Below are 16,831 nucleotides of genomic sequence, written 5' to 3'. Positions count from 1 at the left end.
CAAGCACTCTAAGTATTCAGGTGAGTGTCCAGTTGTACTATTAACCACAAGCTGAACTTTAGCCAGCACTTGAGGAGAAAAAGCTAGTGGCATGTAATAAAATATTCAAAACATTTCTTTCATTAGATCTCCTTTTCCAACATACTTCACAAGAATGTGCAGATGTGTTTAACCACCAACAGGATAATCCAGACTCTGGCAAGAACAACTGTTTGGGCACTCATAGAACAATAAATAGGAGCTTTCATATTCATGGCCATCAGCCTAATTGCTCCAAGTCAGTGGTGGCAAAGGCATAAAACTTAATTTTCTCCTTGACCTCTGATAAATGAGTTGAGTGCTAGAAAAGTGGTATAGAGTTTACTTTTGTACAAATAACCCTCTAAATGCAAACTGACTGTATATTGATTCAATGCCAGCTGAACAGCAGACAAGTGAAACTCCAAGACACGGTACCATGACAAGCTTCATTTCACAAGGTACATAACCAAGGTAAGTGATTTAAACAGGGGGCTATTAATAGAAATTTAACTCTTCTTTCCCCATCTTCCGCATTTACTTATACAAAAGCACTTGCTGATCAGTAGCACTTCACCAGGTTTACAGGACCTGCTGATACTACCATTCTAAAATAAAGCAATGTGATGACAGGTTCTAACATTACTCATTCTTGTATGATTAACTTTTCCTATTTCTCCATAATCAATTTTTCTTACAACAGGCTTTTGGAAATACAATGACAACATATTTCCATTCAGCCAAAAGGTTAATCAAGAATGAAGGACACATGATCTCACACCTTGAGAAAAGGAACTTGCTTAAACTGAAAGTAACAGTCCCTTTTCAAAAAATATCAAGGAGAAGTTTTCTTAGTTAAAAATTCAAGCTGTGCCTAACTCCACAATGCCTTTTCAGTCTTCTGTGCTGTACTAAGCTTTAATGACTCCCAGATGTCAGGGAAGATAAAGATCCTACACAGGGTCAAGTCCATGTTAAAAGCATGAGACTTATCTTCTCCCCACCAGAAGTGTTCAATTGTATTTTCATGATCCAACAAAAATGCCAAGAGAAATGCTTGAGGCTTGCTAAGAAAGAGTTGGCAAAGATTCTCTATTACTATTCTGCTGATTTATCAGCTATCCACCTTCAATTTTAGGCTTACCAAATATATCACCATCCAGAAAGCACACACAATTCATATGATCAAAACACAAGAAGTTATTTAACTGTTACTGCTGGGGTGGCAAAAATCATGACAGAATTATGTGTTAAATTTTCAGCTTGGACTCTGGTATAAAAAGTCAATGCTTAAATGTTGTCAGCCCTTCCCCTTTGGATTTGCTTTCCTAATTATAGCTGAAAATAAAAGCAGGAGAAATGGACTTTTAAAATAAAAAGCTATAAACAAATACATGTTGGACATAAACATCCTGTGGATAGGCTGCTGTACAGACACTGACCTCACCAAGCTCTTTAACCCATCTGTCCAGTAGCAATGTCCCACTGCAGGCAAGAGGAAGACAATACCTTGCAGAAGCACCAACCTCCACGAGAGACCAACAGTCACAAATGTAGTTTCAACAACTCCAACCTCTGGGAACGCTCCTACCAAAAAACCTTAATGTATTTGCACCCCTCTTCCTTGTGACCCAACATACCTTCTGTCTGACTGGTTCCCATGTATCAACCAGTAGGGCTGGGATGCCAGAAGCTACAATAGTCAAGGGCCTGGCAGCAGGACACCAACAGCCCGTGGTGTCCCAGGAACACGAACAGTCCTTTTGTAAACTATATCTTTTATCTGCTGTAACTACAGATCAAATGTAGTATGAGCTACACACCAGAGCTGTCACCCAACCATGAGTTCCACGTCATGTGCCATCCAAAGTGCAGCTCAGCAGAGATCTCAGGTAAAGAGGGAGAAATAGGGGAGACTGAAGTGCCTAACATCTGCAAGTCTCCACCCTTTCAGTGAGGTGGAAAGCACAGCATGAGGCCAGTCTCTCCAGGCAGGTCCTGGCTTGCTTACTTCAACTCAGCTCAAGAGACCTTTCCCTTGCTGTGCAGGAGACAGTTATAACAGTAAAGATTTAAGCTCTACAGTCTCCACCCCTTTCATACGAACACATGCAGGAGCAAGTCTTACGATGCGTTAAACACAATTATTAGCTTCCATGGCAATAATGTAAGACCTAAGAATGCATGCTTTTATTTCAAGGTAGAGAGACACCAAGCATTTTTCAAGGGGCTAAGATGTTCCTCTCCCACCTACAGCCAGAGCTTACTACTACCCTGATACAACAGCCACTACAACAGTTAGCCTGGATATCTAAAATGGAAAGAGAGCATAATTTTAAAAGTGTCCTCAAAAAAAAACTAACCCAAGCAAACAACCCCCAAAAACTCCAGGTTGTTAATTTTTTTATTTGTGTTTTTTTCCTTTCAAATGTTAAGAACAGTTTCTCTTGGGCCATCCCCACAACACCCTGCATTGAAACAACTGAGGAGAACAGCAACATGAAGGAAAGAATTCATAGCTCAGCTGTGGAGCTGAAGGGGCAGAATTACCTATGTCAGCTTTCCTGCCAGAGGAAACCAACATTGCGACTGGGGTCACCATCTATTTTCAACTCTATGGCCAAACTCTCCCTTGGTGGTAAAATCCAGGAGCGAGTGAAATTATACAGGGTTTGCATTAGCCCTGCTGCATTTTTAGAGAAGATGGAAAAACACCAAATCAGAACAAGCGTTAACATGAGTCACTGTATAAAAATAGCCCTTCTGAAAACATAACAATGACCCTGTCAACACCAGGAAAATGTTCTCACTGTTGCTTTAAAGTAATTGGCAACTCTGGAGACCTCAGACAAAAGGGCCTGCCTACTGCTTCTGTTTGTTTTGCTTGAGTACTAGGTCAGGTAAGACTGATCAGCAGAGAATCTAACCCAAATCACGTTTGAGCTCTGGAGGCAGCAGGTAGAAGATGCAGTTTACAGGAGGACTGCTCATGTTCCCGGGCATCTGGCTCTTGGTGGTCTTGCCTGGGCAAGTGGGGTGGACCAGAAGGCCTCCAGAGGTGCCTGTCAACCTCAAACATCCTGTGATCCAGTGACTGCAGCATCACTAACACTGGAGCATCACACTGACTTGTGTTAGCAACAGTGATTTCTAAAAACTATTTTTTTAGTTACCTAGTTACATCTTAGAGAGTAGCAACAACTCCCACTTTATGCCCTTTTCTCATTTCCATATAATGACTCTCCCTTTTCCTCTTTCCTTCATGACTGAATGTTTGTCTTGGGCATGGCCAGAGCTCATTTATAAATGTATTTCATGTTTCCACACTGTAGGCCTGTTTAGAAAGATATTCTTTGCAAAGAAATGACTGCTACCAATCACAACAGGCTGTACCTTAATGTTTGGCAGTTTTTCAACTGTTACAACCTGAGAATGCAAATCTCATTAATGCTTGAGAGCTCTCTCCATTTTTTAAAACTCAGCCCCAGACTTCTGATACATAGCAAATCTCATGCTGTGTGATTGGGCCCATCCTCCCATATAATGGAATTAAGCAGTTGTGCAATTCAGAATTTTAAATATGTAGAATCTATAGTTAAAGAAGTTACGATCAAATGAATGCCACATTGCTTGCACAAGCTTTCCTTCTCACGAGGAGCCCATCACTCAGCCAGGTTAGTTTGCTTCCTATTTTGCTTTGGGGCGATCTGTATTCTCCATGCAAAGAGCAAACAGAACTTCTCTCCACAATTTGCCAAGTGAGGCTTTAGAGTAGCAAGCAGGTCACGTTACAATCCAAAAGCAGCCTCCAAGTTTCATCTCCTACCACCCAAGTTACAGCTGCTTCGGGTAGATTTTAGATTTTGTGTCCATTTGCCAAGTAGCCACTTCACACTGTCCAGCTATTCTGGTGCACAAAGACTGTGACTGCCCCTTCCACCGAGTTGTTGAACTTCTCAAACAAGACACTTTCAAGACCACACTCTCTAGCATCACTCCTTCCATAGAGACTAGGTATCTCTGCAGAATCCTCAAGTTTGGAAATAAAGCCCATCTACTGTCACAGCTTCCCTTGCCCTTTTCTGAGAAGCAAGACCATCTCCCAATAGCTTCCTTAGGTGCCACTTCAGCAAAAGGTGTTCCTCTGCAATAAGGAAAAACTCGCTGATGACTAAAATGCACAGTTATGGGGGGATAAAAAATAATGAAAGGAAAGAAAAGAAGAAAAAAAAGTTACTGTATGTCACAGATACATTAGATTTTGTGAAGATGTAGGGGGCACCGAGAGATAATTTCTATAGATGGCCCGAGGCAGAGTTTGATTAGACAGTAATGGTGTGAAATGGATACAACTGCTGCCAAGTACTCCAACAAAAATAATTTGTAGAGTGATTCTAATAAGTTGGTTGCATACGCTTTTAAATTATTCTGACTGCAATACAATCACGAATGCCTTGAGGTTTCCTCCATTGCTTTAGGACCAAAAGGCTACTTTCCCTCCAATTGTAATAATGTGCAATTTCAAAAGATCTCAATTTGATGATAGATCTTCACTCAGTGTTGCTTGTTTGAATCCTTACTTCTTGCAATAGTTACACTATTAGTGTATGTGTAGTACATGCAGTTAAACTAACACTTGCTCAGAAACTTCAGTCAAATTGAGGAAACCAGTATCTGACAAAACACCTAGCGTAAGTAAAAGCCTGTCTCCCTTCAACATCATCACTATGTCATCACTCTGCAATTATTTCAGCTGTATTTAAAACAGAACAGGTCTTATATCCCATCAAATATGATTTAAATATCTATGATCTCTCTTATAGGTTCTGTGACATTTTATCCACTGAAGTTTTTCCCCTTCTTGTAATCTAATGATTTGTTCCTTAGGATTTTGCTTATCTGCAGAGGTTGCAACTCATACTAATGGCATTCAGCCACTTTAGGCATTGCTGGATTTGGCCTCAGAAGGGACAGGCAAGCAAGGAATAGGGAAGTGACATCTGAGATGACACCAGGCCCCTGTGACACAATCTGATCTCATACTTCCCTGTTCATTAATAAGTAAGTAGTAGTTGCTTTTCTGTTCTTGTCCTAAATATTTTCTAGAATTGAACTAGGACTCCCTGTTCAAGGAATCAGTCAAATATGGTAGCTCTCCAGATGCATGTGATCCTGTAAAGAGCAAGCATGACCCATTCTCCTTTCACCTCTTCATTCACCCTTCTGTCCTGGTAGATGTGCAGAGTGAAGACAACAGTTGCTCCCCTCCCTGGGTATCCTCTTTATTTTCTGTCTTTGCTCTTTCTCTGGGTCCCATTGCTGATGCTCAGAGGAACAGGGATAAAACCTAAAACCATCAATTAGGAAATTTCCCCACAGATGTGCATGTGTGGAGAGCTTACAGAACACCAAGTCATAACAAAACTGTGATGAAAGCAGAGATACAGAAGGGAGACCTGTTGAAAAACTTCATCCAGATTCTCTAAGCCTTGGTTGTTCATTCTTTTCTTTGGCAGCCTGAGCTGTGACAACAGTTTCTGCTTCTCACCTGGCACCTGGCCTTCCCATCCTAACCTCAGGCTGTCCTTTCCACTCTGTCAGGTGAAGCTGCATGGTGAACTGGACTGGGGAACTGATCCAGCTGCAAAATGATAATTTTCTCTGCAGACTACTTTTCTTTAGTCAGTTACTTAAATTGGTCCATGCAGTTTCCCAAATTGCTGTGCAAGAAGGGTGAAGAGAATAGACATTTGCTTACCTCTACTAGATCAGCTGAGCTTCCCAGTGTGAGACCAAAGCCTGAAAGGTAATGTGAGGGGAGAAGTAAACCTTGCTGCAATGTTCCTTATCAGTTTCTGTGATGGTGGTTCCATCCTTGTTCTTCATACTTAATGGAAAGTGACTGCTTGTAATTCATCAAGCTCAATCAGAGTTTGGAGCACACATGAACCACAACTGCCAGTTCATACAGATTCAATGTTTCTTTCACCTGATTCTTATGCAGCTGCACTAACAAACTGTATTAATTCCCAGTTGGCTGCTCCTTATTTTTTTTTTCATTTAAAAAGAAAATGAGAGCTCATGGCCACAAAACTGTTTTCTTCATTTTTAATTGGCTTTTTCCCCTTTCACATATTTATTAAAACCTATTGTATCCCTCTAAAAAAACTGACTTACCCTAACTTTATCTTTTGCGATGTAGTGTGTCACTATTTCCATGTCTATTCTGAGTTTCTGGGCTACACTGACATGAGTGGCAATAGATAAAGACCAGGTAAGCAGAAGTCCAGGGGAGCTGATGGAGCTGTGTCTGCTTCCACCAACAGCAAACTTTGCTCACCCTTCTCAGTAACTTTTAATAAAGCAGCATTTAGCCAATAAATGTATAACCTGCTTTTTAAGACAGACAGGAGTATTTTTGTCATCATCCTGCAACTGCACAGCACCACCACAAACAAATGCTGTGTCTGTTCCACAGAGTAGAGAGATGCATCCTGGTCCACAGTCCCAATCTTTTTGCCTTCCTGATCAGTTAGACTCACTGGATTTTGGTACAAAGCTCTCCTGTCCTTTATAAGAAACTACAAGGAGAAGGAAGAAAGGGAAGGGAGAACACCTGGTGGGACACCCAGATCTCATCCCAGCAGAGTTGGAATGTCACTGTGGCATATACCTGGCACTCAAATTTTTCTATTTCCTTCTTCTCTCCTTTAAGCCATTCCTGAATAGAAGTCTAAATCTCCCCATATTTTTTTTCTCAAAATCTACTAGGCAGGTACCACTGTGCCTGGTAATCCATTCTTCCATGTACTGAGTCCAAACAGATTAAAACATCAGCACAGAGTTTTCCAGTAACTCTTTCCTTCTCTCTGCACCAACAAGAAGAGATAAAGAAATTTATACCAGCTATAAATCTATTCCATTCCCCATGCTCTGCCACAATGCCAAAACAAATCAGTATATTGAGAAGAACAGTCACAGCAAATAAACCCAGATTTTTGCCTAGATCTAGAAAGGAATATTCTATACAGGGATGATGACATCTGTATCTAAAAATTATATCAGTATTTTTCATGTCTAGACTACACAACATGCACTAAATTACTCAAAGAAATATTACACTGCTTTACTCTCCAAGTAACTCCTCTCCTCTCCTCCCCCTACATGCCTTCATACTTTTCTGATTAGTATTTACAAATGTGTATCTACCTTGCTATTCTTAGAAATAATACCTAAATATTGCCTGACAGCCACCCTTCCTAAAAGATCAGAGTAAAGTTTGGATGACCTTAGTCCATGCACGCAGCTCATCTGTGTTGTCATGGCCATGTCATGCCATGGAATACATAAAGAAATAAAACCAAGTGAGCTAGTAATACCATGAAAGCCAACCAAACTGACCATTATCACACCCTATACATTGCTTCATCTGCATTTCAGCTTCTCAATAAAATCCACCCTAGCAGAAAGAATGCTGACATTGTTGGATGTTTTGTTAGGATCAGTAATTTTCAAGACAGGATTGCAAAAAGCCCCCAAAAGCCTGATCTGGTGTCACTGCTGCACTTGCTGTGAGAGGGACAGTGGACTAGATACCTCTTCAGTCCCAAGTTACCCTGTGATTCTTTGCCAGTGTTTTGTGTATCTGACAAGCTGTAGGTTTTAATAGCATTTTGGATGCAAGTCCCTCAAAAAACAGGAGAACGTTTCAAGTGCCTGCCTATGAATCAGATGTCCGTTCCGCACACACATGAAAACCAGCTGGCTTTCCCAATAATCTACTGAGGACCACATCCATAAACAGTAAACACAGGTGGCCAGGCTGACCTACATCAGCGTTTCCAGTGTGACTCACACCTTTAAATGTATTCAGCATGGCAATTTCTATGGTGAGCTGCAGGAAGACCAGTAATTCTTCGGCAGTAACAACAGCTAGCAAGATGTGCAGGGACAGATGCTGTATGGATAAACTATGGTACCAAATGATAAGAGCCTGCATTCAAACACCTTCCCTGTGCTGAGCCTTTCAAAACAGAGAAACTCCTTCCACAAGGACACTTTTTTGCTCTATTTTTTCTTTCGCGAAATCTTATGTTTCCAAGACTACTGGAAGATACACTCCCTTCTGCCCTTTGTTTTACGTGCTTGGATGACCAGATTTTTAGAATAGGTCAACCAAATTCCAGAGTAGTTTATCAGTCACTTAACAAGCTGTAATACCTTGACTGCATACCAAGGTCAAATATTTCTGCAGTACTGCTTTTTATAAGGCCTCATCAACACGCTAAGTAAGATAACATTCTTATCTCTGTATCCAAGATATTTTGCAACTTCGTCCCATCTATCACACCTAGCCTATCTTTTTAATAGATCATGTTTAGAAACAGTCCTCATACCTCCCATGAACATGATTTTCATCCTTCTTTTTTTCCTCACTATATTATCTTTTAATTTTTCTGTTGGGCACCTCTAGCATAAATGAAATTATAAAATAGGAACCATCCCAGAATTCTCCAGTAATATTTAAGAATGTTGCAATCACCTTCATGAAAAAAGTAGGCTGCAAGACTCATTAACCCAGGCGCATACTTGTTTTTACCATGTATAGTCATACAAATGGCACAGACTGAGTTTTGTTCTGCCTCTCAAAAAAAAAAAACAATCTAAAAATATTTCAATTGATCTTCCTTCCTCCAGTCTGAGCAAGCTGATATTTATATTTTCCGTAACATAAAAGACAAAAGCTGCACTGGCCTGCAAATGAATGGCTATTTAGACCTGCCTAATACACTATTCTTAGCAGTTGATGTAAGTAACTTCACATGTGGCAACACCCACATTTAGGTTCCAGTGAATGTGCATCTTCTGCTGACTAGGCCTGCAGATGTTGCTGTGGAAAACTGATCACTGAAACAATGGAAGGCACGGAAAAAGGGTGCTGTGATATAGATATGCGACATTTCATTTCTATTTAGTGGTCTGTCCAGGAAATAGGTATCTTTCTGTATAATGTTATTCTTGGCTAGATATTATAATTGACTGTATCAAGACATAGTTTTACCTGGGAAGCATCATGCAAGCTACGCTACGGCCTTGCTTCGTCTTACCTCAACTTCTGGGGCTCTTTGATTGAATCAGTTAATGAAATTTTCTATCATATCTTTAGGTCATAGGTCTTGAAGTTAGGCCTTGAAATTCTCTTCACACAACCACAGGATAGTTCAGAATGGTAAGGTTTATGAGGAAGACTCACACATTTCATTAGCATCTAATGGAGAGGAAAAGGGAAGAGGGACAACACTTTTGGTCTCACATCACAAGCATTTCTTGAGGTTGAACAGGGAAGCTATTAACTAACCCCAAAGTAACCTTCAGTTGTCAAGGCTGCAAGACCATTCCTCTCATGGGACAGCACACAGGCAAATGCCTACACTGATGCTTATCTGGTGCTTTAAAGTATAAAACCTGTGAGATGCAACAGCATAGATGAGCAATGCACTGATGTGTTCCCCGTGGCTTGACTGCTATGAGGCTAAGCCATAGCACTTAGCACAGGGTAAAAAGGGCTGTTGCTGTTTCTTTCTGCTACAACCTAGGCAGTTAATCCCTATGACCAGGTTCAGCAGGGAGATGCAAAAATTTCAGCCTTCTTAACTACAGAGAATCATCTTCTGTCAACAGCAATCTCTATAGTTCCCTGGTCAATAAAATCTCATTTTACCAGCATGGATCAGCTGCAGCCTGACAATATGCTGAACCATGATTGCAGTTACTGTGATTCTTCAAAATGCCCGGTGTTGTTTGCAGCAATTTTTGTCTTTCCTGAGTCAAGTCTGTCTCAGCTTCCTTCTTCTGTCAGTCACCGGGACTGGATGTACAACACAACATCAGTGAAATGACAGCACAATAACTCCCTATTGTTTAAGAAAAGCTTCCACTGTGTATTAATACTCTGCCCATCCAATTCACAGAGACTGCTGGAGGAGCAGTCACCTATGCCTTACAAAGCACAGAAGGTTTCCCATGCAGAGTTGTAACAGCCCACATACATGACCTCTGCCACCTTGCATTAGAAAACTGCTACTGAACAGCAGCTGCTCCCTTCATGTCACATACTGATTGCAAAATGGATAGGAAAGGCCATAAATCCTCCTCATATGTGGTGGCACACTTGCTTCTCAATCAAATTGAAGCCAAGTTATGGCAAGGAGTAGGACATACTGCATGTAACAAGCAACTTCAGAGCTCTTGGGAGGTCTGTATCTCAGAAAAGGCTGGATTTTATGTCACTGAAGACATGAGTCCTGGTCTGGAAGGACATGTTAAATAAGCAAGGGGGCACAGACACTAGAAGTCCATCTAGCCTTTCTTCAGTGGTTTTAAGAACTGAGTGAAACCAAGCAGCAATAACAAAGGAAATGTACCAAAAAAATCAAAATCATTTGCAATGACAGAAAGTTGGCATTGTCATACAAAACACATTTAAGGGGCATGACTGTATCTTAAAGAATTTACATTATACATGAAAATGTTTTAAACCAAAATGATTTCATTATTGTCATTACACCAGGAGAACTGTATAATTTTTTCAATTTACAAAATAATTACCAAATATTGTTAAAAACATATTTACACAGTATACCACTCTCTAAACTGATCTATCGAGGCATCGCCTTCAGCTCCTTTCTTGGCCAGAAGCCAGTTAGTAAAACCAGTGACCTTACATCACCTTTGTTCCAGAATGCTACAAAATCACACTTATAGTTTTCCCTGCATTCACTGCTATGTGGTGAATATTTATACTGACCTTAAAGTTGTATTACTCAACATGAATATGGAAACAGTTGTGCCAGTCATGCTCACCACATTACAGTTATCCACTGTAGCTCACTTTTTGCAGAACAAAGCAAACGCTGCTGTATGCAGATGTGACTACACATACACATAAGAGGTGTAACATTAAACACTGCCTGGGCAAGTGCTCCACATTAATCTCTAAAATACAGATTGTCAAAAATCCATCATAATGTTTTTGCTGTACTTACTACTGCCTTGTGACAACAAGCTACTGCACTGTATATCCAGTGCTGAGACTTAATGAAGCACACATGTCAAGACTTGTCTGACTGAAGCATAAAACATGTCCTCAGCTGAGACCCTCCCTTGCCTGTTGTTTGTGCGTCTGTGTACACACACACACACACACACACGTGCTATCTATCTATCTCTTTCTCTCTCTCTGTCCAATCTTCTCCCTAGAGCATCATACCATTTAACAGGAACATGCTGTGCCGTATCAAGCTTTAGACTGAACACCAAGAAAATCCACTTCTCACTGCTAAATCAATTCCAGATAATCTTTGCAATGAGAAGATCCTATCCAAAACAGTGTTGAGAGGAGGTGTAAAGTGACTGGAAGAATAAGCCAAGCTTAGTAAAGCATCCACATGCTGCTCAAAGTGAGAAGACTGAAGTGAAAGTCAGCCTTGATAAGACTGGAAAAGACAGCTCTGTGCGCAGTGTGCATTCTGTAACCGTGTGAATCCACACCTGTTAGTGCAGCAATACCACATTCCCATACACGTGCTCTCCTGCTGTTGTACTGATGGGTCCTGAACCTCCTGATTCCAAGATATTGACCAAGCTGAATATGGTCCCAACAGATTTACAAGTGGTTAGACATACTACTTCTGAGGAACTCCTGTTGTGACATATGCCACATCATTAAGGGGATTTTAAATACAGCTGAGATGGGAAGCTGAAGTAAAGAGGAGCGATGGTAACATGTCCAGACAGAGAAGGTGTATCACTATGTCGCTCTGGTCTTGCTTCATGGATTTATACCATGAAGGTGCCAGGTGCCAGGCCAGGCCGCTCACCCAGACCACGCTCACCAAGGCACTCCTAACTGGACAGCCCTGACTGCCTTGTGCAGGCTGAGTACTACTGTGTCTTCCTAATTGCTTTCCATTCACCTAGTGGTCCTGAATCCTCCTCCTCCCCACGGCTTACCCAGCTGTGCCAGACGGATAGAAGAGTGGGCGGGAGCGCAGAGCCGGACAACCCACCAAAATCTCCGCGGCGGCTCTGCGCGCTTACCGTCTCCGGGTCGTTCTCAAACACCTCCCGGGCCTCCTCCTTGCTGCAGTGCTCCTCCACGCACTCCCTCTCCAGGTGCCCTTGCTTGGTCTCCTCGAAGATCTGGTAGGCTCGCCGCTGCCTCTGCCGCAGGAACTGGGCAGCCTCCGGGGCGCGCAGCAGCACGGCTGGGCAGCCGAGCGCCGGGGCGGCGCGGGGGAGGCGAGGAGGAGGACGAGGAGGAGGAGAGGAGCAGGAGGAACGGTGAACATCTGAGCCCGCCTGGCCGCCCCGAACCCGCCGATCTCCCACCCCGCACACCAAACCGCCCAGCCGGAGGGCACCGACCCTCCTTCCGCGGCGCACCGAGCCCCCTCCCTGCCCGGCGCTTCCCCCGTGGGTCGCCGCGGCCTCGGCGCGGCCCCTCACCCGCATCTCCCGCTGCACCCGCCGCCAGCCGCCGTCCCTACCGCAGCCGCGAATCTGCGCATCCCCCCGCACCCCACCCCTGCCCCAGCTGCACACCCCGCGCTCGCACACACACACACAAGGCGGCGGGGGATGCTCGGCGGCGTGTGCGGGGGGGACGGGCCCCCCGCGGTACTCACTCTGCGAGGAGTCCGCCGCTAGCAGGACGAGCAGCAGGGCGGCCCCGAGGGGCACCGCGGGATGCGGCATGATGCGGCGCGGCGGCTGCGGCCGGGCCGGGCCGGGCTGGGCTGGAGGAGCGGAGCGGCGGGAGCGGCGCGGGGCGGGCGGCGGCGCGGGCGGGGAGCGCGCTGCTACTGCGGGAGCGCGGCGGCGGGAGCCCAGCGGGGGAGCCGCGGAGCCGGGGCGCCGCCGCTCGGCCCGGTGGCGGGTAGACCTGTTCCCGCGGGGGAGCCGCGGAGCCGGGGCGCCGCCGCTCGGCCCGGTGGCGGGTAGACCTGTTCCCGCGGGGGAGCCGCGGAGCCGGGGCGCCGCCGCTCGGCCCGGTGGCGGGTAGACCTGTTCCCGCGGGGGAGCCGCGGAGCCGCTCGCCCGCCCGCCCTGCCCAATCGCTCGCCAAGGCACCGCCGAGCCGCCGCACACGGACACACCTCGCGGCGGAGCGGCCGCCCGGCCCGGCCCCGCGTACCTGCCCGGGAACGGCAGTCACGGGGAGTCGGGCAGATGGGCAGCCGGCAGGACCGGGGCAGCGGACGGGGAGGCTGCGCCTTCACTTCCAGGCACATCTCTTTAATAGCTCCGGGGCTTATCACTAGGAAGGGAGAAGCTGGCACTAAACCCAACCCAGTCTTGCTGTAAATTAGAAACTTGGCTTTTCCCCACACACCAAAGCAGGTTTTCTTCAGGAATACATTTTCAGTTTATTTCAGTATTTTAGGATAGCCTTCTCAGGAAAGAGATGAATGTGGTTTATACCAATATGTTGCAAGCCATCCTTTACTGTCCCTCGTCCATTCGTACTTACACAGAACATGTCCAATCTGGGAAACCCTGCTAGCGGTACCTCAGAGCTGTAAGGTCAGAGCTCAGAGCTGCACTTAGGTTGCCTAATTGCCATCGTTTTAAAGTCACCCCTTTTATCTGTACTGCCCTGCGGAAGGGTCAGTGTGACAGATGACTCAAGTAATACCAAATCTACGTATTCTTCAAGAAAACTTCAGTGGTATAAGCTGTTTGAAAAGAAGAACTTGACTAGTTTAATTTTATTTTAGCTAAACCTAATACAGACTTTGTGTATCCACAGTAAGTTACTACAATTATAATACATGTAAACAATGTATTTATATCACATGTAGTTGAAGTAACATACATGAAAACATAAGAGCCAGCCTACTCATTCAAAGCAACCATCCCTAGGCTGGTATGTTCTGTCTTGACAATGGCCAGTAGCAGACATATAGGTAAGAGGTGTAAGAGCATATAAACCACTATGGTTTCTTTCTGTTTTCATCTCCAAAAGTTCAGGTAAAAACTGTGTCCACTGCAACACTAATAGCCACAAATGTATCTCTTGTCTCTGAATTTGTCAAATAGCTTTTTTGATCTGTTGGGGCTCCTGGTTTTCAGGAGTGTCAGGAAGGTTCCAAATGTGCACAAAGGTTAGACAGGAACTTTTTTTCACCAGTTTTAAGTCCAGTGCTTAATAATTTTACAGGGTACTTGAATTTTCGTCATCTAACAAACAGTGAATGATCATGCCCTATTTGTTTTCACCATACCATTTTTTAGACCTCTCTCATATGATTTCAGAACCATCCTTTTTCCTGAACTATGGAGCTTTGTTCTATTATTCCCCAACCTTTCTGAGCTGGCACTGCTCAAAGAAGCAGTCCCACCAGTCCCCATTGCTTTTTCCTGTCCTTTGGCTACCTCCTCTTCTTGTGCTAGAATGCGGCAAACCCGATCAGAGTAACCCAACAAAAATTATTGATGTTATTTCAGATCAGTTCCTCCCCCCAAGTTGCTGCACAGCTGCACAAACACCAAAAGGAAGAGGCTTTTAGGGGTGACAGCGAGTAGCTGCAGGCAAAGGAGCATGGGCCTAATTTCAGCAGCAAAGCTGGCCAAAATGGCTTGTGAAGCTACAGCTGCAGACATAGGTTTCCTAGGACTGGCTGCCACTTTCCTCCATACATCGTATGTGTCCTCGCCCACATCCAGAGATGTGGCTATGCTGTTTCAGCTCAGTCACCTAGCAGGAAACTCTTCCCTTTTTTTAGTGGGTGTGTGTTTTCTACCAGGTTACTGTGCTGAGCCAGCCCAATGACAATATGAAGAAGTGTGGAGTGGCATTGCAGCACTAAATCCATAGTCTGCTCTGGGGTTTCAGCACGGGCCCCTCAAACGGAAACCATTCCCGATCTTTGTTTTCATCCTGCTCTGTATCTTTTCTATTTATACCTCTTTTCAGACAAAGTGGACACGACTACATGCAACATTCAAGATGTGGTTTTACAGCAGCACTGCCCTGCTTCTTTCTTACTTCTGTTTTTTTCTTACTATTTCCAAACATTGTGTGGGTTCCTTTTCACTTCCTGACTTATTCTTTTCAAAAAGTCATGAACAAGAGGTCTGAGACCTCTTTCCTGAGTGGAGTTGCTGTTTTACCAGTGAATACAGAAGGTAAGGGTTGTCTTTCGTGGGTGCATTACTTTATGTGTCTGTATATTTAAATTTCACTTGTCATTTATTATCCTGTCACATTAAAAGTGCTATCAAGCAATACAGCTGAGTGAATCAAACAGCTTCTTGCTACTAAAACAGCTTGCCCCACTTTTCCTTCCCTCCGTGCTTCCACCTTTTCCCTAGATGCACAACCTTTGTATGCTTTTGTCACTGGTGTGACCTCTCAGCAAGTCAATTCAACTTACTAATCGAAGATAAAAGTATTTCCTTTTTTCTCTAAATGTGATATTCTCAATAACCAGTTTAAGATTTGTCTCTTCAGATGAATTTTGTATTATTTGCCAATTGACCTCATGGCATTAAACTTCTCCATAAAATTTCTGAAGATGTTGAACAGCAGAGATTTTTGTGGGTTCTGGAAACTGCATTATATTGTGTAATCTAATGATGAGCTTTCTTTTAGATGATATTTTTATCCATTTCTGTTTATCCCGTATGATCACATTTTGAGAGCATATGGTGAAAGACCAGCTCAAAAGTTTTTTAAAATCCAGGTATATAATGTTATCAGAGCCATCCTTATCTAAATAAATATCACTCCTTGAACTTCAAATGATTTTGCAAAACATGACATCCTTCTTGGTGTGCAATGCTGATTCTTCTCCAACATATCATTCAGTTTACCAATTCTATTCTTTATTATATTTTCCAGTAAGTTGTTTGGCACAGACACCAAGCACTGATTTCAGTGAGCTCAGAAGTACTTTCACTAGTCGTATTTTCCACCTTCCATTCTTCTGGCACGGTAGCGTTTAAGGCAGATTTAAGCAATGAGTTGCATAAAGCAACAGTTTCATTTTCTTCAGAATTTATGGGTCTATTCCATCTGATCTCAGCTATCCCAGTGAAAGATCAGTTAGGGAACATGAAAAACATGATAGAAAAATAATGCAGGAAATATTAAAACAATATTATAGGAAATGCCTGTGCTCTCATCATGTCCCATTTTGATTTTAGAGTAATCTAGGCGCAGAGGTTTCCAGATGTAAATCTAAACTGTAGGACTAGTTTCCATTGGGTTTTAGACACTAATCAGAAATATGCAGATTTAACAAATTTTGAGATAAGTGACTAAAAATACTACTAGAAGGTATTCATTAAAGACCAAAAATCAAAAAGTCGCAGAATCACACAGAACCACAGAATATGTGAGTTGGAGGGGGCCCACAAGGATCATTGAGTTCAACACTCAGCCCTGCACAGGATCATCCCCAAGAGTCACACCATGTGCCTGAGAGCACTGTTCAAACACTTCTTGAACTTTGTCAGGCTTGGTGCTGTGACCACTTCCCTGGGGAGCCTGTTCCAGTGCCCAACCACCCTCTGGGTGAAAAACCTTATTCTACTATCCAACCTAAACCTCCCCTGACACAACTTCAGACCATTCCTTCAGGTCCTCTCACAAGAAAGTTGTAGACTGCAATGAGGTCTCCCCTCAGTCTCCTCCAGGCTGAACAGACCAAATGACCTCAGCTCCTCCTCATACGGCTTCCCCTCAAGGCCCTTCACCATCTTTGTTGCCCTCCTTTGGACAATCCCTAATAGCTTAATATCTTTCTTT

The 16,831-nt window shown here is 43.6% G+C and overlaps 1 protein-coding gene across 1 annotated transcript in view; it reads right to left on the bottom strand.

Annotated features, from left to right (window-relative positions):
• Nucleotides 1-12,784, bottom strand: part of GAS6 (growth arrest specific 6) — a 42,319-nt gene extending 29,535 nt beyond the window's left edge. The window contains exons 1-2 of the mRNA XM_017817410.1: nt 12,705-12,784; nt 12,118-12,284 (exon numbers count right to left, since the gene is read on the bottom strand). Of these exons, the coding sequence (XP_017672899.1) occupies nt 12,118-12,284; nt 12,705-12,774 (237 nt within the window). The 5' untranslated portion in view covers nt 12,775-12,784. The remainder of the gene's footprint in view (nt 1-12,117; nt 12,285-12,704) is intronic.
• Between the last annotated feature and the right edge of the window lie 4,047 nt (nt 12,785-16,831).

Source organism: Lepidothrix coronata, unplaced genomic scaffold (assembly GCF_001604755.1).
Source record: "Lepidothrix coronata isolate B3197 unplaced genomic scaffold, Lepidothrix_coronata-1.0 Scaffold60, whole genome shotgun sequence".
NCBI lineage: Eukaryota > Metazoa > Chordata > Aves > Passeriformes > Pipridae > Lepidothrix > Lepidothrix coronata.
Note: the sequence above shows the minus strand (reverse complement) of the source record. Positions and strands in the feature narration are given on the sequence as shown.